Genomic DNA, 27,758 nt, shown 5'->3' with positions numbered 1-27,758 from the left:
AAAAAAAAAAAAAAGTGTTCAGCTATTTTTTAGCTGACATCTTTGTATTTTTAGCTGTTAGCAGCTGCTGCTAAGTAACTTTTCAAGGTGTCCACTGTGTCAAAGTATATACACGAATTGCACGAAGTCCACGCTGTGAACAAGAGCAGTTACGCGGCTTTTGAAAAGGTAAATTCTGGCTGGCTGAGCAATAATTCCGTGCGCCTCTGGCTGTCTGCTCCGCCGTTGCGGTAATGGCGGCGGTTGCTTCGTCAACTCCTCGCCGTTCTACGAAAAGGGAAGGTGTAGTTAGCTTAATGGCTCCCCGTATCGCTGACGTCTATTGACGCGGTAACTTGCGTGCCAGTGACAGAGTTACACATATTTACTCACTGAGACAAAAAGCTCCTCCATCCTGTGAACTCGAGCAGCGAAACTTGTCCCGCTCGCAGCTTTAACACGGTTGTTGTTGACGGTTTAAAGCGGTTAACGTCCGTTTAAGTGACTGTTAGCTGCCGTTAACTAGCAACGGTAACGTTGGTGAAATCGAACGTTCTAGCAGCACCGTGCTACAGGGCACGCTGCGAGTTAGCTGCGATAAAGTTGGACACTTTGCAAATATTAGCATTTAGCTGCTTTATTGGAGAAAAGAGTGAACAGATATTGAATATCGGGCCCAACTATGTTCCGTAACTCCCTCTTAACGTTAGTTGCATTGGGTAACACGGTTGAAACATAGAGGAAGTCAAGTTTTAGGTTAGTTTTAAGCTAACTAACTTTAGGAGAAATGGTTTGCTAGCTAACCTAAAGTAGGAAACTGTGATTTCATTTGGCGTTGGTCTGTTCCGCACTGGTCTCGAAGACTTATATCGCCAAATGTTGTGGGAAAAGCGCAGGCACAGGCCACAGCCGGGCAAGTAGCAGCACATTACAGGCAGGCAATCCCGCCACGCTGCTGCTGTATTATATTATATATTATTAAAGCTACTGTAAAACTAAAATATTGATTTATTTGTCCCCAGTTACTATGGAAGAAGTACAGCAGGGCAGCAATGGCACTGAATCACAGACTGCCACCATTCCCACTACCATCACATCCTCTCAGTTCTCACAGATAGCCCAACAGGTAACTAATAGATGTATTTCAAAATATAAGTAAAACCATAAATACCATAAATACTGCTATATAGTGCCACAGTAGCGCTTGCACTGTTAATACAGGTAATACTACTAACTCCACTTGTATGTGCATATATGCCATACTGAAAGGTTACACTAGTGGCTTATTAACACCAGCTACTCTTGTAGTGTATTGCAACTCTTAGCTTCATGGCTTCAAATTTAACATGGAACTACCAAAACAGTCGCGTTGAACAATAAGCTTCCACAGCTCTTATTTTGTCAGCTTGCTGCAAAGTTAAGAAAGAACACTTTCAATTAAAATAAGGAAATTAACAATACATCAAATATGAAGTAATTTAAAATAACGCAGAAGAAGTAGTCATACTTATCTTGGTAAAATAAAAATAAAATGAAGTTTTAAACAAAAGACTCTTCTGTTCATTTTGTATCAAAAGAGGTCTTACAGAGTTTGACAGGCTCTTTACTCGCTTTCTAAAAATAGTGTTACCGTAACCAAAATACCAACCTTGCCACATGTTCCTTATATAGATAGTTCTGGTTTTGTGAGACATCCAGCTTTTAAAGGTGGAGAATTGGTCTATGTTTGTGGTACTCAAAGCAAATGTAGCTTATATTTGAAAAACAAGCCCTGGTGTCTGTATAAATAATGTCCAGTTACTAAGATTTTCACTGGGACTATTTTTGGGACTATTGGCATTCTATCATAAGTGTAATGTACATGCTATTGAAACTGAAGATTATCCAGTGCATAGACTCTATTAAGACATTTTACTGTTTTAAAATCTACTGTTCACATTTATTGTATTAAATTTATTTAGCAATATGTAATTTAAAATTGTGTTTTTAGATGTCTCTGGGTGGTTCTTCTGTTGCTGTTGTACAACTGCCAGGGGGTCAGTTTCAGGTTCAAGGAGTGATCCAGTCTGCACAGTCGTCAGTCATTCAATCCCCTCAGGTGCAGACTGCACAGGTGAGACCAACTAATCTTCTTGGCACTGTGTTTATGAATGTTAAATGATAGCCTCTGTTAATTATTCGCCTTAGTTTCTTGTAAACAGTAATCATGGTATTCTATGCCATTACTTGTATGAATTTGTTAATTCACCTGTCACATTCTAGGCCCAAGGTACAGATAGTGAAGATTCACAAGACTCATCAGACAGTGGAGCGACAACCCAACAGACCAGAGAAATACTGGCAAGACGGCCTTCATACAGGTAAAAAACAAAAAACACTAAAAACTGATATTTAAATGTAGTCTTTGATAAATAGTAATACAAGGAGCCTCTTCTCACTTATTAGAAAAATCCTTAATGAGCTTTCATCTGAGGAAGTGACACACATTGAGGGAAAGGATAACAGCCCAGTGTCCACAGGAGTGACAGGTGTTACAGTGCCCACTGCCCCAATCTACCAGACCACCAGCGGCCAGTACAGTATGAACTTTTCCTTTTATTATGTTCAGAGTAAAAGAGCATGTCTTTGTAAATGTTATTTATCTGTCGACCACATAGCTAATACTTAAGAAAATAGAAATCGTGATTGTTTTGAATGGTGAATTACTAATACTGCCATCCAATAAGATGATTTGAATACAGCTATTGGCCAAAGTTATTAATGGAGTACAGTGACTTTGCAAATGTCCAGAACAAAAATCTAGCCAGTTGGAGTGGATGACATCTGTGTTTTTGTTTGTTTGTTTTTTTAAGTTACCATAAATGCTAATGGCACAATCCAGCTGGCAAATCCAGGGTCCGAAAGCCTTCAGGGACTACAGGCTGTAGCCATGGCCAATTCTGGTGGAGCCCAGCAAGGCACCACCATCCTTCAGTATGCCCAGACACCTGATGGCCAGCAGATACTGGTACCTAGCAACCAGGTTGTTGTACAAGGTGAGGAAAACATGGGATATTTTGACAAAACACACCTGAATTTTCAAGTCAGATTTATGTGCTCATGATGTATGACCTATAAACAGCTGGCACGCAGCTTTATGTCTAGGTGCCTTACCGCCAAAAAGATGATTCGATTACAGACTTGATATAAAGGAAGGATCTAGATTTTTAGAAGAATATCTTCATTGTTTATTATTAGTTAGTGCCTCTCATAAGTGCATGACGTCATGGTCACTTGAAATTACTTGTCTATCATATCCTCATGGGCTCTGATGAGATCATAAGGCACAAGTAAGCCTTTTTGAATGCTTTTTTGTGTTTCTCTCAGGTGCAGGAGGAGAGGTGCAAACATACCAGATCCGCACTGCGCCAACATCCAGCTCCATGCCTCAGACTGTAGTTATGACCTCTTCTGTGGGACTGTCTCAGAGTAAGAGTGATGATCCAACTATGAAGAGAGAAATCAGGCTTGCGAAAAATAGGTAAGTGCAATTTATTCCTGGTTAGTGACACTAAACATGCCTACAATTTCCCGAACATTGATACTGAAATATAAAACAGTATGTTTTTATAATTAAGCTGTAAGTTTTGATAAATAATGTTGTCAGTTTTATTTCCCAATTCAAGTAATTGTGGTTAAATCCAGATATAGAACGATGGGCATTGCTTTTATTGTTTTGAATTGATCACTTGTTAAGCTGGGTGTTGAATACTGAATAGAATGAAGAATAATGATTTAAAAAAGTGCATTATGTCATTTTGTGGTGCTCTTAAAAAAGCCTTTTGTTTAAAATTAAGAATATTCAATCTAAAATATATTTGTTACTTGCACGTTTTAATTTTAATAAGTGTGACATATGACAGAAAATAAGGGCAGCATTACAGAGAACATTCTCTGTCTAGGTATATATTTTAATATTATGATAGTGACAAATTGTCATTGACTATGACTACACTCATTTCTTAATCCTTGGACTAACTGTACATGTTTCCCTCTTTCAGAGAAGCAGCCCGCGAATGTCGGCGGAAGAAAAAGGAATATGTTAAATGCCTAGAAAACCGTGTAGCCGTTCTTGAGAACCAAAACAAGACTTTGATTGAAGAACTGAAAACATTAAAAGACCTTTATTGTGTTAAAACAGGATAACCTGTTTGAATAGAGGTCAAGGAGGAGATGAGACATAATGTGGCAGTGGCACAGCTCAGCCATTTGGACATGACAGGGTTTCTGGGAACACTTCATTTCAGGCTGAAATCCTCCAATTTTTTTTACTCTGTTTGATATTAAAGTGACTTGTGATGGCAGTGAGATTTACTCAACAAATAAAGAAATAGGCCATTTTCCACCTGCTGTTTTTTTAATGCTAATGCTATAACATTTATAGTTGTGTACATTTTTAATACTGGGAAGTTTGAAATTGTGAGCTTTAACTTTGAGTCTCAGTTTCTAAATGTATCCCTTTCTTTTTTTTCTCTTGTTTTTAAAATGCTGCTGTTAGATATTCATTTAAAATCTTCTAACAGCATCTACAGAATTGTGACTGTATAATTACTACACAGACATATTTCATGATTATTTTGTGAACCAGCAATTCCCATTTCCCCATAAGGAGATGTTACAGTTGTCATTCCTTATTTTTGTGCAATGGAATATAAAGGGTAACAGAAAAGATGACATTCAGCGTGGTTATTCGGTTGTTTCTTGGCAGTTACTTAGACAATCAGGGAAAAAGCACAGTGTCCAGGTAATATTTATTATGTACATCTTGGGAGGGAAGGGAAGGAGAACAAACGGTGTATAAAATGTTGCTGATTCTGTAAGAAAATAAATATATTTTCACTCTATGCGTTGTGGCTGATGTATTTTTGTTCATTGTAATTGAAAACAGATCTACACCTGGAGGAGTGCACACAATGTAACTTCATGCAGTGCTTTATAAACCCTTTGGCCACTCTGATATTTTTTATTCTATGCTGTGGTGAATTTATTTAGATTCAATGTGCTTCATAAGATGAAACCTGCAAGCTGAATTTTGGTAGATTATTGAAAATGTTGGTACACGTGGTTTATAGGAGTCAACAATAAAAATATCAAATATAGAAATTCACAAAATCAAGAGATTGGATACTTTCAACACTCATAAGTAGCAAAATAAAGTCAGTTCATTCTCTCCTGCCCTCATTTAATGGCATATCCCATGATATGTGGCCTTAGAACTGCAGTAACCTCTGGAGCCTCAATGTGTTTTAAATGAAGTTCACAGAAACCAGCTGCTTCTAGATCTTCCCATGTTGCTCTGGTAATCATGCATCCATCCGCAAGATAGTACCACAGAGGCTCCAGCACACACTGGAAGAAGTATGTCCAGGACGAGGGGTCTGAGACTACATGTTCCAAAAAGTAGAAGCCTCCACCCTGTTAGAAAGATGGCAAAAGCATTTTTAATGTCAAACTGGGCACAATAAAAGACAAGTGTACAGTGTGTTGACAAATTTTTATTTGGTTGTGGTAATACTGAACTAAATGCAATTGTAAAATCACCTTTATGAAAGGAATGTGATGATAATTCAAATTACTTAGTTACTTTTACTCCATTACAAATCTGAGGAAAATATTGTATTGCTGCACATTTGTAATTCAATTTATGTTCGAGCCAAATTCACACTGTGCTCATGTCATGTCACAGAAATGCAACAACAACGTATTTCCTGCAGCACTTGAAGGCAGCACATGGAGACCCACTGTTTTGAGGATGCGTCGGACCTCCTTCAGCACCCGCTGCACATCCCGGACAGAGCACAGGACCAAGGTGCACACCACGACGTCCACAGACTCGTCCTTTATCTCCTTCATGTCCTCTCCAGAGGCAACTACGAACCCTTCGTAAGTCAGATGCTTATTTGCGTCCATGCTCCTCCGCAGGTACTTCTCGAAGTGCGGGTTGGGGTCGCTGCAGATCACGGTGCAGCCGTACGGGTAGAAGCTGAAGTTTGCCCCGCTGCCACAGCCGATTTCCAGCAGATGAAGTGTGCCGCCAGGGGTTGCAAATTTGCCCACGTTTCGGAAAAGGTCTCTCTTCGTGTCGTGCATTTTATCGTTGTAGGAAAATGCGTTATTGTAGGCGAGGGATGGGAACACGTACTTGTACATGCCGAACAGGCCGACGAGCTCCATTAGATGTAAAGGCAAAGCCAGTGCTAAGCAAAGCAGTCTGCATAATTTCATGAGGAGGTTCTTCATGTTCCTCTGGGGTGACAGAAGATATATGAACACAGGCAGCTTTAGAGGATCAGAAGATTACGTCTTAATACCCGAGCGTCAGTGTCGCTCTTTCACCGCACGGTGGCGCAAACACACCGTAGTTTGTATGACAGAGAGCAGGAGTTCAGACTTGGACACTGACAAGTTAAGCAATCACTCATCAGGCTGTAAGTTATTATACAGTAACTTTAGATTACTTTGTAGAAATGTTTTCTACCGAAGGTCACTAGAAATAAAAAAAGTTTGTCATGATGTGTCACTTTTACATAAAAGTGTGAAGTGTGAAAAGCCGAATGAAATTAACTATGATTCAATGTTAATGTTAAAACACAAAATGTGACAACTTCCAAGGGGCTGAATACTTTTTATTATTTTTTTACACAGGTTAGGCACTATAGTGACACAACATACGTGTATTTAATGACACAACTGTCACGTCATTGAAGGTACAATTACATCCAGCACACTGATAGACAGATATTCCCAATGACAATATCATATAGGTTTATCAGCAAGGAACTCAGAGATAATGACTGAAGGATAAAAAGTGAAGGGGTATAAGATGAAACAAAGATATATATATATTTCATGTAATCTAATATGCATTCAATTTGCAAATATTGTATGCATCTATGTGAGGTGTTTCTCCAAAACTAAATTCTAAAGTTTTTTATTACAGTACAAAAATACAATTAGTGTCAACTGGTGTTTTTTCTGTGATTGCTGACGAATCATATCATTAAGCGGGGGAGACTTTCTGCAAAGTTAATCAGAGAACATCTATTTTACAGCGTAGCCTATGATGTGCGGTTTGATCATGAACGTGAGTGGAGCTTCAATGTGTCTCAGTTTGACTTCAGAGAATCCAGCTGCCTCCACATGTTTCCACGTTTCCCTGGTGACCTCACATCCATCGCCAAAGTAGTACCACGGAGGCTGCAGCACATGCTGGAAGAAGTAAGACCAAGTCGAGGCGTCTGCAGCAACATGCTCGAGGAAAAAGAAGGCTCCACCCTGCAAAGCAGAGATTTGTTAAGTCAATAGATAGTAATTCTTTTTCCCCTTAGCGAAAAATGGTTTCAATAGTTTGCACATGTATTTTTACATTTAAAATGTAAGGTAAAACCAAACATCAACATGTGAATATGAGACAAGACAGAACGAAATATATAGGCTGTACTACAAGGTGCAAAACGCTCCTACAGTAAGAACCAGAAAACCTTTGTATAAAAAGTACAGAGATGAGGCACAAATGTTTTAGAACAAAGATTTATTTATATTTACCACAGTAACAGTGAGTGAACCTGATGTTGAACTGCTAGACATACAAACATAATAATGTTTGCAACCCAGACAGCACAGGTTGATGCACTGCAGCTCTACCAATAATACCCTACTCTATGTAACTGTCAGTGGACTGTTCTTGCTGATGTAGTCTGACCACATCCTGCACTGCATAACTCTGTTTCCTCTTCATTAACACTGTCCCTCTCTTCAAGAGTTGAATATCCACCAACAAGGTTAAAAGAAATATTAACATTGTCCATTTATTGTGCGTATTTCTTCCCTCTAAAAAGTTGTTGTTGAATAGCATCTCAGCTTCTTGATTGTGATCTAGTTTAATGCAGGCACATTGGATTAGTGGGCCAGACCGCTGCCTAGAGGTCATAGAGGTGCATTTACAGATAAGCTCAAACTCATTTGCCCCATTTATGAAATTAAACAAAACCTTTAACTTTTCCTCTGAAATTACCATAACCAAAAAACGGTGCTTCCAAAAGAACAAAGACAATATCTCCACTATGTGTGATTAAGATATTTTCCTGATAATCTGAGTTAAAACAAGAAGCAGAAATGAAAGGTTAAATCACTAGTCCTTTACACTTAATTAATAGTCAAGCAGTGTAACCTCTGGGTCTCACAACTGAAAACAGTGTGAGTAATGGAGTTTTTTTTTAAGAGGGTGACCTCAAACCCCCGCATGATGCTGATCCACAGTGTACCTTGAAATCATCTTGGCAGAGATCTCAAGATTCTTGTTGATATCTCAGACTATTTTCCTTTCCAAAGATTTTCAGATGTTGCCTTTTGTCCAGGCGTGTTTCTAACAGAATTTGTCTCCAGTTGTATCAACAGAGCCACTAGCCCTGTTAAATATTACTGAAAACAACAGTAACCTACATATTCTTAGTTAATAGGTTACAACAGACACTTTAAGTATCTGGAACTAGTTCAGTGTGAAAATAACAACATCTCTCTTTTCTCTATGATCAAGTAACATTTCAACTTGCTGTTTGTCCAGTGACTCAGTTTTATTTCCAGTGGTAAATTATTATCCAAGTTGCTCTTGCTCCAAATCAAGGTGTTCCTCCCCCCCCCATGTTCTAACATGGACTAATGTTTACTTGAGTAATAAGTGATCGACTTACTGGACGCAGTATGCGGTGAACCTCACGCAGAGTTTGCGGTATGTTGTTGACAGAGCAGAGCACCAGGGTGCAGACAACAACATCTACTGATTCATCCTCGACTGTTCCCAAGTCCTCTCCAGAGGCCACCACAAACTTCTCATATGTCAGGTGGTCATTCTGCTCCATGCTTTCCTTCAGATACTTCTCAAAGTGAGGGTTTGGGTCGGTGCAGATCACTTTGCAACCGGGAGGATAAAACGTAAAGTTTGCGCCTGTGCCGCAGCCAATCTCCAAAATAGTGAGATGTCCACCAGACTTCCTGAACTCCGAGAGACTGAGGAACAGTTCCTTCTTCTTGTCGTGCATTTTCTTGTTGTAACCTATAGAAATCCGGTTCATCCAAAACGGGAATACACGTCTGTACGTTTCATACAGCCCGACGGCGTGGATCAGATGAAGAGGCAAACAAAACACATTAACGACTAAACAACAGATCCTCATCAGAAAGGTCATTTTTGCGGCCGCGGACCTTCGTTTGCTCCCATCAGTGTGGACACAGACCTGTTACATTACCCACTAGAAATTAGCCTGAAGTAGAGCGGAAATCTTCAAAATAAAAGCAGATGAGCTTGGATCGGACGTCCGATGTGAATTTTCAAAATAAAGCTGATAACTTGTTTGTTAGTGATTTATAAGTGGATCACATATATACAGTGAACTATTTGCAGTTTCCTGGTTTTCTGTATAAATCAGTCAGTCATGAAATTTGATCTTTACTTTATTAAAGTCTTGGTAACAATATTTTATTAAGGTGTACATTTAGTGGAACCACCTTTGGAGGCAATAACCTGATCATCCAACATTTACCTTTACTACAAGTTCAGTACCATTAAAAAGTATTCACCCCCTATGAGGTCTTCACGTCTATTTTACAATACTGCTTCATGGTTGATGTAATTTGACTCTTTTGATACTTTGATCAACTCCCCCCTGATTTCACAACCATAAAAGAAAATAAATGATTACATAATGTTCACCTACCTAAATCATCACTGGCGTAACGCTTTGATCTCCACTAGTAAATGTTAAAGTCAAATCCATATATATACTGTATATTCTGTTAAAATGCATACAGTATTTTTATTCTGTGCTGTCTATGCAAGATGTAAAAAAAGATAAAAAATACAAAAATACTACATGGTTTGGTGCTATTTCCATTACTGGTGACATCTAGTTTACAGCGTAACCTATAATGTGTGGTTTCATCATGAACATGAGCGGAGGTTCAATGTGTCTCAGTTTGATTTCAGAGAATTCAGCTGCCTCCACATGTTTCTAGTTTGACCTCACATCCATTACCAAAGTAGTACCACACAGGCTGCGGAACATGCTGGAAGAAGTAAGACCAGGTCAAAGTGCGTGCAGCAACATACTTGAGGAAAAAAAGCCTCCACACTGTGAAGCAGAGATTTGTTATTCTGCAACTGACGTCAGAGTTTATTGAATGAAAAACCCAGGTTTCAAATGGCACATACACTCCCCAACAGGAGTACTGGAACAGCAAAACCAATTTGTTTGTATTTACTGTGAACTAAAAAAATTAGGGTTGAAGATCAACCATTTGAAGAAGACTTCACAAGCACAAATGTAGAGGCCATACTGCAAGACACAAAAGCCTCCTCAGCAGTAGGAATTAGAGAGCCAAGTTGGAATTTGTATAAAAGAAAGAACAGAGATAAGACAAAAAAATTCAGGCCTGTACTCTAAATGTAGCCAACTTGTCAAGAATGTGTTGTTGTTATGGTTTTTGCACCACTAAACTCTCAAATGTGCTTTATTCTTTGTAATAAAGGGTTTAGGTGTCTGTCAGCATAGTGTCCAGGGCATGGAGGCGTTACCAGGAGACAGGCCAGTACATCAGGAGACGCGGAGGAGGCCGTAGGAGAGCAACAACCCAGCAGCAGGACCGCTACCTCCGCCTTTGGGTAAAGAGGAACAGGAGGAGCACTGCCAAAACCCTGCAAAATGACCTCCAGCAGGCCACAAATGTGCATGTGTCTGCTCAAACGGTCAGAAACAGACTCCATGAGGATAATATGAGGGCCCAACGTCCACAGGTGGGGGTTGTGCTTACAGCCCAACACCATGCAGGACGTTTGGCATTTGCCAGAGAACACCAAGACTGGCAAATTCGCCACCGGCGCCCTGTGCTCTTCACAGATGAAAGCAGGTTCACACTGAGCACATGTGACAGACGTGAGAGTCTGGAGACGCTGTGGAGAATGTTCTGCTGCCTGCAACATCCTCCAGCATGACCGGTTTGGCAGTGGGTCAGTAATGGTGTGGGGTGGCATTTCTTTGGAGGGCCGCACAGCCCTCCATGGGCTTGTCAGAGGTAGCCTGACTGCCATTATGTACCGAGATGAGATCCTCAGACCCCTTGTGAGACCCCTTGCTTTTGACTTGTTTTGAGGATATTACATCAAAGTTGATGAGCCTATAGTGTGTTTTTCCACTTCAGTTTTGAGTTTGACTCCAAATCCAGACCTCCATGGGTTAATACATTTGATTTCCATTGATAATTTTTGTGATTTTGTTGTCAGGACATTCAACTATAAAAACAATAAAGTATTTAATAAGAATATTTCATTCAGTCAAATCTAGATTGTGTTATTTTATTGTTGCCTTTATTTTTTGAGCAGTGTAGTAATGGTGGTATTATTATCTGTGTATTTGGTACGTTGTGCAGCCATTTTTATTCACAGCCCATCACATTTTATACTAGTGAACCTACACAGAGTCCAGCTGAGCGTTTTGCAATTCTGTTATGCCTCTTGTCAATTGTTTATTAATAAAAGATTCAAATACATGCAAGCAGCAATTCTTCAACAACAGATGCAGACATTAAAAAAATAATCTACAAAACATTTCACTTCCTTCAGGAAAGTCTCCAACCCTGTATTTTGAAAGGTGAAGGCTATACAACACAGTTCACAATACATTAAAAGTAAGTTTATCTTAGACTGTGAACAGTGTTTGACACTTTTATTCACCGTCTCTCTGTGCAAACAAGCAGGGCTTTCTCCTAGGAGACATAAAAACTGTCTGAAAATGTGTGCATGGTTACAAACAAAGCCTGGCTCAAACTTTATATAGTCTGTTGTGTGTATTGGCAAGGTCTGAAACCTAACTTCTAAGATCTTCAGCACTAACCTGTAGTAAAACTTCAGTAACTTTAAAAAGTATTCCCCCTTCATAAGGTGTTCGATTTTTTTTATTTTTTTTTACAACAAAGTTGCCTAAATAATCACTGATGTAATCCTTCATCATTAGTTTAAAGGCAAAGTCTATGCTGTATAATTTAATGACACAACACTTCATTTCACACAAAGCCTTGCTGAAGGCATTTTAAAGTATCCAGCTTTAGAAGATCAAAAGTTGACATCATCTGTGTTGCACTTTCACCTCACTGTCGTAGACACGATAGGTTGCATGTGAGAGTGCAAGTCACAGCTCCTCCCAAATTCTGACTTTGCTGTCCCATAATCTGCAACAAAATTAAACTATTTAATCACAAAAATGTTGACAAAACACATTCACCTTAATCATCTCTAAATATATTGGATATATGCTTTTTTCTCTTCAACTTCATATATAATTAGCATTGTGTGCTGTATAAGATGATCTAAGATGATTAATCGTATCATTATATTAATCAAATATTTATTGCCTTGCATATTCATACACTAGTTGTGGGGGGGGGACTTTCTGGACAACATCTACTTTACAGCGTAGCCTATAATGTGCGGTTTGACAATGAGCATGAGTGGAGCTTCAATATGTCTCAGCTTGAGTTCAGAGAATCCAGCTGCCTCCACATGTTTCCATGTTTCTAGGGTGATCCCACATCCGTCACCAAAGTAGTACCACGCAGGCTGCAGCACATGCTGGAGGAAGTAAGACCAAGTCGAAGTGTCTGCAGCAACGTGCTCCAGGAAAAAGAAGGCTCCACCCTGCAAAGCAGAGATTTATTATGTGTATACCACAGAAATGAAGTGTGTCCATTCCAACTTAATATTTCTAATATATAATATTTTTTTTACATTTTAAATTTACTATTTGGCCGACTGTTACTGAGTAACCGAGGATCCATCCATCAAAAACAAGTAACCACATCAAATGTTAAATCAAGTAGAAGGGACCAAACTGCCTGTTAGCAAGTGCAGAAGTTGTATTGCAGATATTATTTGTTTGCATTAACCTCTAAAGGTGGTGCAAGAAAATATTAGGGTTGAGGATCCCATTTTTTTGTCCATGCCATTTTTATTTGTTTTATTGTATATAATAAAACAGGAATACAAAGTTCTCTAAAGCAAAGTCTGGTCTATTTATTATCATGGACTCATGTATGTGTGAGGGTTCATTTCTCCTCTTTCATATTTTTGCATCAGTGTGTTAAAGTTAAAAAAACTCCTTTTCAAGATAAATGCGTCTAAATGTTTGTTTAGTAAGTCAGTTACTAATATCCCTTGGTAAATCATTAACCCAGATGTTGCGCACGTAGAAATCATCTTTATTATAATAACAGTAACTTAATATTCACTTCACTATTAAGACGATCGACTTACTGGACGCAGTATGCGGTGAACCTCACGCAGAGTTTGCGGTATGTTGTTGACAGAGCAGAGCACCAGGGTGCAGACAACAACATCTACTGATTCATCCTCGACTGTTCCCAAGTCCTCTCCAGAGGCCACCACAAACTTCTCATATGTCAGGTGGTCATTCTGCTCCATGCTTTCCTTCAGATACTTCTCAAAGTGAGGGTTTGGGTCGGTGCAGATCACTTTGCAACCGGGAGGATAAAACGTAAAGTTTGCGCCTGTGCCGCAGCCAATCTCCAAAATAGTGAGATGTCCACCAGACTTCCTGAACTCCGAGAGACTGAGGAACAGTTCCTTCTTCTTGTCGTGCATTTTCTTGTTGTACCTTGCAGAAAGCCGATATAAACAAAATGGGAAGATGCGTCTGTACATTTTATACAGCCCGACGGCGTGGATCAGATGAAGAGGCAAACATAACACATTAACAACTAAAGTACAGATCTTCATTAAATAAGTCATTTTGCAGATTGAACGGACTGTGATTGCATCACAACCTTTAATGCTGCTTCTTCTTCTTTCAGTTTATTGACAGATTGCAAACCGACAAAAAAGGTGCATACCGCCACCCAGCGTGAGGAGTATGAATAAAAAGAGACAGAACAGAAATGCATTAGCAAATTACACAGTAGACAGCACCTTCATACAGGGAAATAGCTTTTATACATTAAAAAAAAATACTCTGACTACAAGATTAGTCATGAGATCGGACTGTTATGAAATGTGTGGTTATATCCTGCTCACAGGGCGTCGCCCTAGTATTGCATAACATTACTTTATAGTAACAAATGCAGAAACAAGCTAATATCTAATGTTAGACAGACATACTGAAAATGACTGATGCCTGTGTGAGAGGACCAGCATTTCAGATGTGCTCAGTGGTGATCAGTTTGAGTTTTCTTGCTTTCTTTCTTGTTTTCTTCTAAGCTTGACCATTAAGAACTTTATTGTTAGTGGGAAATGTCAACAACACTAAGGCATTCAGTTCATAATGGGAATTTTCAAAGCTTGCTGATCAACATAGAGACAAAATGGCAGGAAGGATATCTACAGACCTCAAAAATATTTTTACAGTGTTGCATAAAAAGGTAAAACATATTTTTTGGGAATACATAGAGCATCCATCCATGTCAAGCCACTCATCAGGCCACTGTAGTACAATGCTGATGTGATGCATCCTATAGCCCCTCTCCCCAGCTCCTTGCATCCAGTCTTCAGTTATTGTCTACATTTAGATTTTCTGTAGACGCTAAGCTGCAGTCCTTCAACCTCTCCACCAGATGCTGATATTGTTGAATCAGTTTCAAAGCATTTCCTTCATGAAATCTTCCAGCCCTGTGTTTTGAAAGGTGAAGGCTGCAGACTAAGTGTTTTTATTTCAGAGCGTTGTGAACATTCAGGCACTCAGATCTATGTAAACAAACAGTTTTTTCTCCTGTTAACAGATATTATAGAACATTTGTGGTACAACAGAAACTTTTCATAAAGGGAAAAGTCCATCAGCATTTAGTTCTTCCTTTCAGTAAGATGTACCTCTACTAATACATTTTGAAACTGTGTGATATCTTGGTGCAGGGTGGGCTTTTACAGTAGGCTACTGGGCTCTCACATCCTCCGTATTATTTTGTGTTTAAATCAGACTAATGCTTATGTACCAGAATATGAATCCTATTTAGTCTGTTGTCAGCAGAGTTGAAATGTTTAATATGCATGTTTCACAGAAAACATTTGACATGTCACAGTGGTCAGTATTGAGGCTAATGATGGCTCAATACCACTCAGCTGCTTTGGGTTCAGGATCCTAGTGTCACTACAGCTTATAGAGACATTTCAGATGAACATAACATTTTTAAATGTTATTTATTATACCTGCAATATTTTCTGCGAACTCAAATTTGGTTATGTGTCAACTTAAGTGAACATATCTATGTAGATTTTATCATGTACAGTTTATGCCAGCACACTGGTGGCCTAACTGTCTTACTGATTTTACTCTGATAAAAACTGCATTTGATAAAGTTGCACTAAAGTCCAATTAGAGTCTTTTGACACTTATAAAACCCCAATGCAAACGTAATTTGCAATAATGATCAAGAGCTGTGTGTGTGTGTGTGCTCTGGCCTTTCTAAATGTAAAAACAAACTATCAACATAATGTGAGAGTTGCCTTGAAATACTTGTCTTGTAAAGTCTACGTATATTTTTATTATAATTGCACACATTACACATTACACAACAAATATGCTCTCAATAACCATTAAAACTAAAATCTGAATATGCTATTGTATTTAAGTCTTCGCGTTTTTTCCTGTTGTTTGTTTTTTGAGCTTACAATGCGACGGTCTCTCGTCCGTTATTTAAACTGGAGGCATTTTCCGACACTCCCTAACAATTTGCTGAGAGTCATCAATTATGCAGGGTAGCCGCACGCATTGGGAAGGAAGATAGCAGCAACAATATGGCGACAACCGCAGTTACTCCCGACTCTTTTCTACATCTGCAGTTCAGTGACACCTGTCTGGATTTCTTTTAATGTGAAAAAAAGTAAGTAGACAATCTGTTTTCTGCTTTGTCTGGTATTTGTGGTCGTGGGATAGATCGCAGTCCTACTTCGACTGACTGCATCCCGTTGCCGCAGAGCGGTCCCTCTCAGCATCTTTTCCTAGAGTCTGTGCAGGGCTCCTTGCCAGTACATGGACAAATGCATGCGATGCATCATTCAGAAGTGGCTGAGGTTTCGTTTACTGAAGGAAAAAACCCAGATTTGCGATGCGACGTGGTGGAAAAGCAGGTAGACAGCAGGTTATTTAGGGTGTTGGCCTGCCGCTGGATGTAATGACATTTCAGTGTGTCAGGATGTGAAACATACGCATGTGGGATTGAAGAGAGAGATCGCGTCAAACTTCTCAGGGTGGCGACAGTAACTAGTCCGTATTTACTCCAAGAACGCGAGGAATGCGTCGCTTCAAAAGCATTTGAAGCATCTTTTTTTTTTTTTTTAGCCTCCATTATTTTATAACTATGGTAGTTTTTACCCCCCCCCCCCCCTCCACACACACACACACACACACTCCACCTCTGTGCCCCCTCCCTTTTGCAATGTCTTTGGAGACTGTGCTGCGTGAGAGCGGTAGGTGCGTCTCGAGTTCGCCAGTCCTCCGAGGGGCCGCGGTGGTCGGTCCTCGTCTTTCCACGTAGTCTCTCCCACGTTTCAAACACATATCTCCGTCATGTTGAGACTCACTGAACGTGCATCCTGTGGATGTGAATCTCTGACGTGGTCTGTGCGGGTGTGGTAGAGCCATAAGTCCCTAATAGTTGGACACTTTTGCCCTAAATGTCACTTTTTATTAATACAGGTTGACTTGTGCTGATGTGCAATGAGCTGTTTAGAGTGGATGCAGGGACGAGTTTGCAGGAGAAGGCTTCTTACGCATTCATCTGACCTACTGTGAGTTAGTTAGTTGGAGGATAGAGCAGCAGTGAAGCACACTGCAGCATTTTAGTCTGTGGCTCTCTATAGGACAATGGCGCGCCTCGGTCTGAGAGAGCGGACGCAGGTCTACCTGGGCTGCACACCATCAATGAATGGCACTTTACTGTAGCATACAGTATGAGGGGCTCTTCATCTCCCAAAGTTCTCCGAGAAACGAGGTGTTCTCATGCCCTAATGCCCCCGTACTTCATCATTTAAAACATGGCCATGCTGAATTCTCATAGCTCATCAAATAAAACCTGCCGGGACATCATAACTTCCCTTTGAAATGGACTTGAGCTCATGCGTGAAGAAAGTTGCGTTCATCCGCACAGGATGTGAAAGGGGGGTGGGGGGGGGGGGGGGGTTATGTGAGGTCTGCTTAATATTTGGCAGCCGAGCTGTTCCCTCGGTGAGGCCTGCGGGGGCTCACTCTCCCCTTCACTGGCGTCTTTACATTTAGTGGAGGCAGCATTAAGGCATCACTGCAGGAAATGAGGGATGTGTAAGTTCTCGATCGGTCCATGTGACTCTGATGCAAGTTCCCCGTACACCTCCTCCACCGGCAGCACGGTGTCTCCGTCGTGTCCGGTTCGCTCCGTCAGATGTCAGCATCCTCACAAAGGCGCAGAGCAGAGGAAAGGCTTTGGATCCAGGTGACGAGACACACACTCCTGTACTTTTGGATGACTTTCCTGCGCATAGAGGACGCAGCGTCACGGCCGTTTGCTCAACGCTGCTGAATCCAACGGGAAACCTCATGTTGTTAGTGATCCCCGGTATTAATCCGTTTTTTTTATTTTTTATTCCCTGACTTTCTAGACTGAGCGGATCTAAACGCAGCGAGGGCGTTTCTGGCTTCGTGCGCTAATGGGACTCACTCACTAATTTAACTCTTCACAGTTCAAATGAGAAAAGTCAGGTGGTTGCGCCGAGAGCGTAAAGAATAAAGCATCGTCTGCAGATGTTTGGATTTGATTTGATTTGATTTCATCTCCTTAGCATCGTGTAAAGTGTGGCCGTGCAGCTGCTCAGGTTATTGCCTTCTGGTTTTGAATCACCTTGACGGCAGATCAGTTGATGTAGCGTCCGTGGAAGGAGACTTGGAGGTTGTGCCGAGGTTGGGTTACTTGAATAGGACTTCATCTCTCCTCTGGTTGGCTGTACTTTTCCCTGGCGGCACTGGTTTGCTGGATTTCTCTCAATGTGGACTTCTTCTGACGTCCTACTGATTCTTAACGAGGTCTGTACTGCTGCCACTGTTCCCTTGAATGTTGCGCACACATGACTGGACTGAACTGTGGCTTCACTGTCAGATGTGGTGAATCAAACCCAGAGACCATCAACTGGTCAGTGACAGTCAGAGGAGCCTGAAAAGATGCAGTACGGAGCTGCACTGTTTAAACAACACAGCCATTGATTTCTGTTATGTCATCAATAATTTATGGACTTCCTTGTGACACACTTGATCAGTTTATAATGTTAGGTTATTTATTAATAATTAGTTCTGTAAGTGTCAGGTGTGCTGTTACATGCAGTGCAGATGGTCCAGGTAAAATTTGTAGAGGGAGCAGGTGGATTGGATGTCACAGAAAAATGTTTATAATCAAATTAAATGCATCTTAATTGTAGCTTAGGATTATGTTGTTTAAAAAAATCTCACCTGTAGAGATCTGCAAACCAAAGGAAAGTGCTGAAAGCCATATAGAGCTGCACACCTGGGCTTTTCCTCTTTTCCCATTGAGACCAGTGGTACTACCAACATATTCATATCACACTGTGCAATTTAAGAATGAATACCCTGTGTCCACAATATGGTCTGTAAAGGAAAGCCACGCCGCCTTTGGCTTGGTTAGAAAAGGGGGAAATATCCTGAATAAGAAGAATTACACAATGTTTTGTAAGATGAGAAAGACAGGGAAATGGGAATTGCTGGCCATGTGCTGGGTACCTGAGCTAAACACAGGTTCAGAGCTTTGATCATTATGGTTGATGGAGAGAGTAAAAATAGTTTCAAATGTTTGCACTTTTACAGCTTTACTTCAGTTTTATTTGCAGTCTCTGGCAGAAGAAGTAACTTTAATATGTGAGCAGCACTGAAACTGAAATGAAGGCTTTTTCGTCTTTGCTCAGTACCGTATGCTCACTCTTTCTCACTTTCTCCCTCCATGTCACTCTTTTCTTCCTAGGAGTTGGATGTCTGGGATGGAAAATAAATAAAGAGGAAATAGCTGCAGGATGAAAACATGGCCGCGCCCCTTCTTGCACCCCCAGGACCTGATAGCTTTAAGAAATTCACCCCGGAGTCTCTCGCTAACATCGAGAAGCGCATCAATGAAGAGAAGAACAAGAAGCCACCCAAGCCCAGATCAGACAGCAGTCACCGCGACACATCCGACGACAATGAACCCAAGCCCAACAGTGACCTGGAGGCTGGGAAGAGCCTGCCCTTCATCTACGGCGATATTCCTGATGGAATGGCGGCCACACCGCTGGAGGATTTGGACCCATTCTATCTGAACAAGAAAGTGAGTTGTCCCACATGCTAAGTTTATACCTATCTCACGTAAATCTACCAACATAAACTAACCATGCAATAGAGTTAGGGAATCCAAAATATGGGCTATGGATGTCAAATATAACCTTGAGTTTTTCAGCACTGTTTAGTCACTGATAATGAGCCTTAAAGATAGTCAGTGCCTTCCCAGGGTGCACAGGGCGGTCGTAATAAGGCCTGTGAGTTTTTTTTAGTATACCTGTCCAAGCAGAGCACAGCTGAGGATGAGTCACGTAGTTGCTCCTGCAACACTGCGGGGTTGCTGTGGGAGGCAGTTCTTGGGCCATGGTTAGTGTCGGAGAGGTCTGCAGTGTGGATTAATTATCTGTGGTAAGGGTTAGAGTAAAAGTGATGTAACAGCTGGGGAACGACAGATCGACCTTTATGTTGAAATGCCAAATATGCCAAAGTTAATTTAATTGTTTGGTGAAAATACACACTTTCAGATTGCCAGTACTTTGTCTAAGTGGATATGTATTATTTTCATCAGTGCAGAGGAGCAGGGTTTTACCTAATACTGTATCTGTGCATGTGTGTGTTTCTACCAACACGGGGCAACAGAGCAACACGGGGCTCTCCACAATATGTATGTTTTAATCTGCTGCAGCCATGTTTTCATTAGAGTACAGATAAATGCATATTGTATTTTTATCATGGACTTTTCTTATTTTGGTGTTTCACAGTACTTTAGTCTAAAACAGCTCTAAATGTTAATAACTATCGGTGTTGAATTGTCTTGGTTACATACATTACATTACTGTACTGTGATTTTTGATCTGCTACATAATTTTTGCATTTGGGGAAAACCAACTACTTCAACAATGTCATACATGTGCAGATAGCACAATTATGCTTTAGAGAAAAAACTCCACCCTTAGCTTGACTTTACTCTTATTGTAGCCCTGCACAAACAAGACAGGAATTAATCTTTATTTATGCAGCTAGATATCACCACTGACTGTCTGTATGTCTGTCCAGAGACCTTCAAGTAAGAAACTGCCTTGTGGTGTTCATAGGTGTGGAGTAGCCAGTCTCCATTGTGGTGGCAGTGGTAATTTGTAAGAGAATCTGTGCCCTGTACAGTAGCAAGAAGCTCCGTCAGCAGCACTGGCAGCCTCAGCCATCAGCACTCCCTCGTAGGGTGGATGAAACTATCAAGTGTATTTGCTTTTTGTGATCTATTGATTCATGACCCTAGATAAGCAGGGACCACAGCAAAGGCTGCATACATGAGTTATTATGCTTCCTCACTTTGCATGTTGTCCAGTATATACTTCTTATATACTGGATATATATATATATATATATATATATATATATATATATATATATATATATATATATATATATATATATATATATACTTCAGTATATACTTCTTTACCTCTGTTGGGGTCTCACTGTAGTTCTTTATCATGGCCTCTAGTCTCCACTCCTCCATCAGCTGTTTTATTTTTCTTTGATGACAAATATTATGCTATTTAAGCAAAAGTCCTTCACTAAGAAAATTATATCTATCTATATCTAAAAAGATAGGATGATTTCAAAACAATGGTTTGAGTTAGGCATAGTTAGTAGTTGAATGACTTGCTTTTTGTGAAATGTAATAGTTATAGTGTTGCAGATCACTGCAGTCAGGATCTCTGAGGGCTCGGAGGAACAGAACAAAACAAAACTGAGATTCTGTTTCTAAATTGAATAATTTGCTTTATTACTAAAAATACTTGGACCTGACGTAGCTCAAACAAAAGCTACATTTCCACACGATGACGATGCATACAGCACAATTCACACGTAATCTGTAACACTGTACATTTTCAATGCATGTTATGCAAAAGCTGATTGATTATGGGTATGAAAAGCAAGATTATGGTATAGTAATTTGAGTTTGTGCTCAAATGTAGGCGTGTAAACACAGTTTACAATGTTTTACAAACGTTTTCCATTACTTACAGTAGGTTACTGTACAGATGTTTGTGCACAAACTTTAAAAACACTTATTTTATAATAAAGTGAATTTAAACAAGAGATGAAAATCTCCCCAAACATTGTGATTGTGTCTCCACTCATCATTTATAGGATTTGTGTTTTCAAACCCTTTGTCCTCTATGATAAATAGTTTTGTGTATAACTCCACTGGCCTGAAATGTGAAAAGGATGTTTCTGGACTCATCAGACCACATGACCTTTTTCCATTGGACAGTTCCTAACCTAGTTTTAGTAGTTTTATCAATCGCCTTAGATGTTTTCTTTGTTTGATTAATGCCAATAATTTGTCCATTCTTTAACAGATTAACATATTTTCTACAACCACAGGATGTGTCTTCAGACATGGTTGTTTAAGAAATAAGAAGCTGATCACTGCATCAGTTTGGGTTAAATAACTTACCAGCTGAAAAATAATCATCCATGCAATAATTAATCAATGAGAGGCTCTTAACTATGTGCTTCATAAAATCCAGGTGAATGGGCAGTGTACAAACCTGTGTTGAATTGTGAATTAACAAATGTTTAAAAACCCTTAAACAAAAATGGCATTTGTCTGCAGTTTGCAGAAATAATTGAACTGAATATTCACACTTAGAAATCATGTAAAATCAGCTTCATGTGAGGAAACATACACATTTTCTTCTTTAACCTCCTAAGCCCTAAGGTCCCCCAAAAGTATATCATTAAATGAGTATATTTCTGCCACCACAAAGTTTGTTTGAATACTTTCTGTGTTATAGTAAAGGGAACATTTAAAAGATTTGTTAGGATGTCTCAATATCAAGCTATTTGTTGCTGGTGAGGAGTAAATAAAGATGACACACAGCACAAACACACGTCTTAAGAACTCGCCTAGTGATTAGTTTCACACTGTGTTTGTGAAATGCTTCCTAGGGTCCCTCAACTGGGGGATTTTAGGGCCTAAATGGTACAAACATTAATTTAATTATATTTTTGTATAATTATATTACATATTATCCTAATCATGCAGAACCACGAAAATACTTTAAAATGTATTCTTAATTAATTTTTAATTTTTTCAAATCAGCAAGATTTGCAAACTATGAAAACATCAGTATGACAGGGTAACATTTTATATTGACATATAGTTAATTGACAAATTTAATATTAGTTTTGAATGTTTATGTTCAGAATTGTACACAGGCTGGTACAAAAGCCAACAGAGTAGTTGTTTGTGGTTTACCAAGTTGTTATTAAAATGTTAAAGAAATTACTCCATGACCTTGAAATGTCGCTGCATACATTAACACCACATCCCATTAGAGCTCCATCCTTTACTTTCTGGCATACACCTGATGGTGTTAATGTTGTGGTGGCCGGGGGTCAGCGTGGGCGCTCTGACTGGTCTGTGGCTACACAGCAAGCTGTTTGTTCTGACACCTGTCGATCACGACCAGCAATAATTATTTCCTATAACAACAGTAAAACCACCAGGTGGTGACTGATCAGCACATTTTTAGGATTTTTCTTTATTCTGCTCAGTCAAGATCTGCTAACTCGATTTTACTGTGCTGTGCCTGTTTTGACCTCATCCTCCCTGTTAATTTTAAAATCATGCAATCAGTCACTTTCTATATCTACTAATGACTTTGTCCTTTATCACCCCTGAGGAGGTGCCTCTAAATATATTCATGGTTAGCGTCCATTCTGCAGTTAGCTTCCTCACCTTTCCAGGCTGTTCGTCTCCTCTACTCGACCGACAGTCGATTGCACTGTACTGTATGTCAATGAGTGTGTCTAAGTGTGTGTATATGTGTGTGTAACCGTCCGCTGCAGGAAACCTGATCACAGCACTCATGCATCAAAGAGAGGAAGAGGGGGTAGTGGCGAGGAAGAGAAATGCAGCGTTGCAGTTCTTGTTTTCCCCTGTGATGGGGAGAGCACTGCCTGGGCTTTTCAAACGTCTGATGGGATTAGACACGTTAAAGCTGCATATACAGGAAGAGTGGGGCAGGCTGGATGGAGGGCATACTGTACTGTAGTGTTCTAGCTGGCGCTGTGCACGTGCAAATATCTGTTTTCAAGGAGAAGAAATTTGGATGCACATGGAAATGCAGTTAAGATGAATCAGCTTGAATTAGCCGATGTGCAGTGTTCAGGTTTTCTTGATGGAAAAGCTTCGTTCTCCTTCTCAATGTGGCATTTGGGTGACCATTTTGAAACAGGAGTGGGCAGTGGAGCCGTCATTCGTGTTAGTTCTAGTGAGCGCACATGGGGAGCTCATGGCTAAATCAGCAGTCCCCTCTGAATCTCAGCATGTAGCACTGCACACACCATCACATTATGTCCCTATCCCGACATCTGCGCCTGTGTGCCTCTGTCAGTTACTCTCTTTTTCCCCTCTCTCCTCCACTGCCTCCTCTCCAGTGCTCTTTTTTTTTTTTCAGGTGTAGTAAATTAGAGTGAGGGCCAGGCTTTAGTGCTCTGTCTGAGTCTTCAGTCTCTGATGACACAGCATCCTGCTGTGCTGGGTAGCATGAAGAAGGGATGGGGTGGCGGGTTGAGTGTGGTTTCACTGCTAGCCAGGTTGGTGTTAGGAAAGAGGGTGGGGTAAGGGGGCGGAAAGTGGGGTTTTGCAGCACAGCATAGAGGTGAAGAAGAAGAGGGATGACGCATTTTTTTTCAGGTGGTATAATTTGCAGGGAAGTTAGTTTGCAGCCGCACACATTTAGGTGGAGCTTCTTACTGCGGTGAGCTCGAATAGAAATACAGAGTTATGTTTCAGGATATACTACTTTTAGATCTCACGTTTGAGGTCTTAGTGAGATCTGTGCTGTTTTGTCAAAAAGCATTTCTCTCTCTGCTGCATGCCTCCCCTGTCCTCCTGCTCCCTCCTGTCTACCCATCTATCTCAGTTTTGGCTCTCTCCCCTCTGCAGCTCTCTGGCTTTCTGTTCTGCATCACTCCCCCTCCACCCCCTCGCTTCTCTCTCTCTCTCTCTCTCTCTCTCTCTCTCTCTTCTATGCTCTTTCCTACTGTCCCACACCACTGCAAGCTAACTGCTCACTATTCCTCCTCCTCACCCATAGAGCACAGCTACACACACACATACACACAGGCACTGTCTTTGCAGCTGCAGTCTGACTCCAGATTCTTGCATATGTGCCTTTTTCTGTAACACCCTATGGAATTAGGAACATTTCTTCAGCTTTGCAGCAAATAAGACCTTCTCATAGTGAAGCTCTCTGCCGAATTGTGTAGTATGATGTAGGTAGATCAGGGTGACATGACTTTAGCGTGCACTGTGTCAGCTACCATGTCTTTGTGATAGTGATCCTTGAGAATAGATGCAGTTCAGTGTATTTGTCCCCTGTGAGGACATATGTTTTGGACTCTAAATAGAAAGAGTTTAGAACAAATACAGAAACAGAAACATGGCCTAATTGAGCCTCTTATGCCTGAACACAATCTCACTCACTAATTTAAAGGTTTTCTAAAAAGCATGTGGAGCCTGGTGGCAGCTGTGCAGTGCTACTGTAAGGACAATTCATCACAAGCTTGCCAAACATACAGTACTACTGCACTTCATGGTGGATATGGTGATCTCATTCAAATGTGCTGTAGACAAAATGCAAAATGTTTCACTGTTTCCAGTTCACTGTCTGTCAGCCTACTTTGAGTAGTTTGTCTTGAAAATTAATTAAACTGTGCATATAAGTCATTAACATAACAATCACTGTCAAGAGAAAACATCAAACAGCATGATGAACCATATCGTCCATACCATATTGAATTGAATTATGTTGATTCTGGGTTTGGGTGTTTTCAGTCGATTGGATTTATGCCCAGTGTCCCATCAGATCCCCTTGTGTGCTGTGACTGACTGTGATCAGATCCATGCTGCTTGAACAGAGTGACTGGTTTCCTATAGAGCAGGAAGCGGTACCACTGCTGTTTGCATTACTGGCATGTTGAAGGTTTGAGGTCATCCAAGTTGCATTAAGCACCGATTACATGCAGCTCTTTCATTTCTCAGTGTAGCTTCGTCCTCTTCTACTATTCCTCCTGTGCTGTGCTATGTCTTAAAACAACTGATTTTTATAGTTGAACTTGCAGTTAAGAGTTTTCTTGTATGGCTAATCTCTAACTAAATATTTTTGATCACATCTTTAAATTAAAATACTGTGTGAGATGATTTATTTTTCTATTTGGTTCAGTATTTCATAGGCTACAGCCTCATTTAAGTCTTAGTTTTTTGTACTTTATGTCCCCAAGTAAATTGTTGCACAGAATTGTTCTCTTCATTTATTAAATGTTTTGACATTATTACATTTCATTTATCGTTCAAATAATTTACTTATATTTATTGAGTTTACGATGGCAATTGTGTTGTGAAAATAGCCCACAACGATTGGCGTAATTGAGAAAATTCCTCCTTTTACCATTTTATAAGCTTAAGTCATTGATTGATTATCAACCAATGTGACAGACGATCAATTAAGGAAATTGCCTGGCATTTGCATCCCTTGTTGTAATTGTGCCAGGTTGCCAAGTTTGCGTCAACAGCAGAATTTTCTGTCTGCAGATCGACCCACAAGGTCCATTGAGTAGCTGTTGTGGTTGAATTGTACGTCTTTATAACAATTTCAGGACTTCCATATGCTGTAGAAGATGACCTATATTGAAACTCTATATTGACTTAATAAGGACAAAGCAAAACATACTGTATAATATTCTGATCTGCTGCTCTAGAAACTCATGGATTATATCAGTGGCTATGGATACTATTAGATACTCATTAAGAAAAAGGGAAAATAGAGAGAGAGAGTAGTCTCCTAATTCACACACACACACACACACACACACACACACACACACACACACACACACACACACACAGTTGAATGCAGTTGATATCAATCTAATTTTCCATCTTAAAGTCTAAATAATATACATATTGTATAGTCTATGTTGTAAATTAAATGTATTTTATTTTTCATTCTCTAGTATTCGGAACATATATGATATGTTTTCAGTAAATACGACCAACCAGTGTCGTTGATATCTTAAATATACCAGAGGAGATGGTAGAAAAATGTATGCACACAAAGCAGTTGCAAATACAAAGTGTCCCAAGGTTTGTAAGTAATAGTCATACTTCTCACTCGGACTCCATGTTGTTTCTGTCCAAAATTGGCCACAAACATCCTCAAACACTACACATGGGTACCATAAACAAACACACAGTGCTGTCTCACCCCAGTGCCCAACCCCACTTGGCCCAGTGCTGTTTATGGGTGGGGAGTGGTTGTTGAGAGCCTGGAGTCAGCAGATCTGCCCCTGATCGATGACAGCATTTGCAGTTCTGTTCCAGTAAGAGCTTTAAACTTGGGGAGAAGAAAGCCATTTGGCCACAAAGAGGGGAGAGCTTCCCATGCGCTTGCTTGCCGCTTATGAGGCGGCTCACAAAGCTACCGTCACGGTAAAAAGCTTGTCAGGCCAGAGGCTCAGTCTGATGCAATCTGGACTGAGAGGAACTGTAGTCGGCTGGCTGATCACAGAAGGAGTGATGTCAGTGAAGTAAAGCAGAGGCTCTGTCCTTGCTGCCACAGACTACTTTGCTATTTTCTGCATCTTTACCTTTACTTTAGCAAATCTTATCCTGTGCCCAATGCATGTTCAAATGGATTTTAGTATGTCCTGCATTCTTACACTATCAGACATGTTGCTAAAGTGGATACCAACACCGCGAGTAGTCGTGTGCCGTGACTCAGCTGTGAGCTCAGAGCTGACACCAGGTAGTAAACAGACAAGCTGCAGTGATCTCTTCCTTTTGTTAATTAACTTAGCACAAATGTTTGCAGATCAGCCCCTGGATATAAATAAATCCATTCTACAGTTGATTTAACTCTCTTTCTATCTTTGTCTCTCTTTCTTTCCACAGACTTTTATAGTCCTAAACAAAGGGAAAACAATCTTCCGGTTCAGTGCCACGCCCTCCCTGTACATCTTAAGCCCTTTTAATCTACTTAGGCGAATAGCTATTAAGATTTTGATACATTCATATCCTTTCAAGTGATGATTCCTTTTTTATGCTTTACGCTGAATAAAAACTGATGTTTTAAACTGTTTGTTTTTCCTGCTTGTCTTTAAGCAAACACTAAATCACTATCATCCAGTTTCTGTGTCCCCGTTCGTATACTTTGCTCCATTGTTAAGGTTTTATGTCAGTAGTTGGTGCATTGGGGACGTTAAATAATGTTTACATGCCTGAGGTTTTTTGTAAAGCACCATTGTTCAAGCTTTCCTTAACTTTGGTCCCCTCACGTTATTCAGCATGATCATCATGTGTACCATTTTGACCAACTGTATATTCATGACGTTTAGTGACCCCCCAGAGTGGTCCAAACAAGTAGAGTAAGTAAA

General features: G+C 40.2%; 5 protein-coding genes across 6 annotated transcripts in view; 2 read left to right on the top strand and 3 right to left on the bottom strand.

Moving 5' to 3' along the window:
- Positions 1–4,862, top strand: atf1 (activating transcription factor 1). 2 transcript variants are annotated; one of them, XM_026349479.1, is made up of 8 exons: positions 1–168; positions 1,002–1,105; positions 1,970–2,092; positions 2,242–2,339; positions 2,425–2,558; positions 2,832–3,014; positions 3,346–3,499; positions 4,020–4,862. In XM_026349479.1, the coding sequence occupies exons 2-8, from the start codon at positions 1,007–1,009 to the stop codon at positions 4,162–4,164; spliced, it is 936 nt and encodes a 311-aa protein (XP_026205264.1). In that variant the 5' UTR covers positions 1–168; positions 1,002–1,006; the 3' UTR covers positions 4,165–4,862. The 2 variants fall into 2 exon arrangements, with proteins under 2 accessions (XP_026205264.1, XP_026205265.1); XM_026349480.1 differs by lacking the exon at positions 1,002–1,105.
- A 328-nt stretch (positions 4,863–5,190) lies between these two features.
- Positions 5,191–6,525, bottom strand: LOC113154769 (methyltransferase-like protein 7A). Its single transcript, XM_026349136.1, has 2 exons — positions 5,761–6,525; positions 5,191–5,433 (listed from the first exon to the last, which is right to left on the bottom strand). Exons 1-2 carry the CDS (start codon positions 6,256–6,258, stop codon positions 5,197–5,199), a joined length of 735 nt encoding a protein of 244 aa, XP_026204921.1. The 5' UTR covers positions 6,259–6,525; the 3' UTR covers positions 5,191–5,196.
- A 102-nt stretch (positions 6,526–6,627) lies between these two features.
- On the bottom strand, positions 6,628–9,329 carry LOC113154768 (methyltransferase-like protein 7A). The gene is made up of 2 exons (XM_026349135.2): positions 8,709–9,329; positions 6,628–7,293 (listed from the first exon to the last, which is right to left on the bottom strand). Exons 1-2 carry the CDS (start codon positions 9,201–9,203, stop codon positions 7,060–7,062), a joined length of 729 nt encoding a protein of 242 aa, XP_026204920.1. The 5' UTR covers positions 9,204–9,329; the 3' UTR covers positions 6,628–7,059.
- A 2,047-nt stretch (positions 9,330–11,376) lies between these two features.
- Positions 11,377–13,863, bottom strand: LOC113154767 (methyltransferase-like protein 7A). The gene is made up of 2 exons (XM_026349134.1): positions 13,319–13,863; positions 11,377–12,703 (listed from the first exon to the last, which is right to left on the bottom strand). The coding sequence occupies exons 1-2, from the start codon at positions 13,811–13,813 to the stop codon at positions 12,470–12,472; spliced, it is 729 nt and encodes a 242-aa protein (XP_026204919.1). The 5' UTR covers positions 13,814–13,863; the 3' UTR covers positions 11,377–12,469.
- A 1,937-nt stretch (positions 13,864–15,800) lies between these two features.
- Positions 15,801–27,758, top strand: part of scn8ab (sodium channel, voltage gated, type VIII, alpha subunit b) — a 38,492-nt gene continuing 26,534 nt past the window's right edge. The window contains exons 1-4 of the mRNA XM_026349181.1: positions 15,801–15,894; positions 19,015–19,353; positions 27,277–27,395; positions 27,660–27,749. Coding sequence (XP_026204966.1) covers positions 19,072–19,353; positions 27,277–27,395; positions 27,660–27,749 — 491 coding nt within the window. The 5' untranslated portion in view covers positions 15,801–15,894; positions 19,015–19,071. The remainder of the gene's footprint in view (positions 15,895–19,014; positions 19,354–27,276; positions 27,396–27,659; positions 27,750–27,758) is intronic.

This window comes from Anabas testudineus, chromosome 5 (assembly GCF_900324465.2).
Source record: "Anabas testudineus chromosome 5, fAnaTes1.2, whole genome shotgun sequence".
NCBI classification, from domain to species: Eukaryota; Metazoa; Chordata; class Actinopteri; order Anabantiformes; family Anabantidae; genus Anabas; species Anabas testudineus.
Note: the sequence above shows the minus strand (reverse complement) of the source record. Positions and strands in the feature narration are given on the sequence as shown.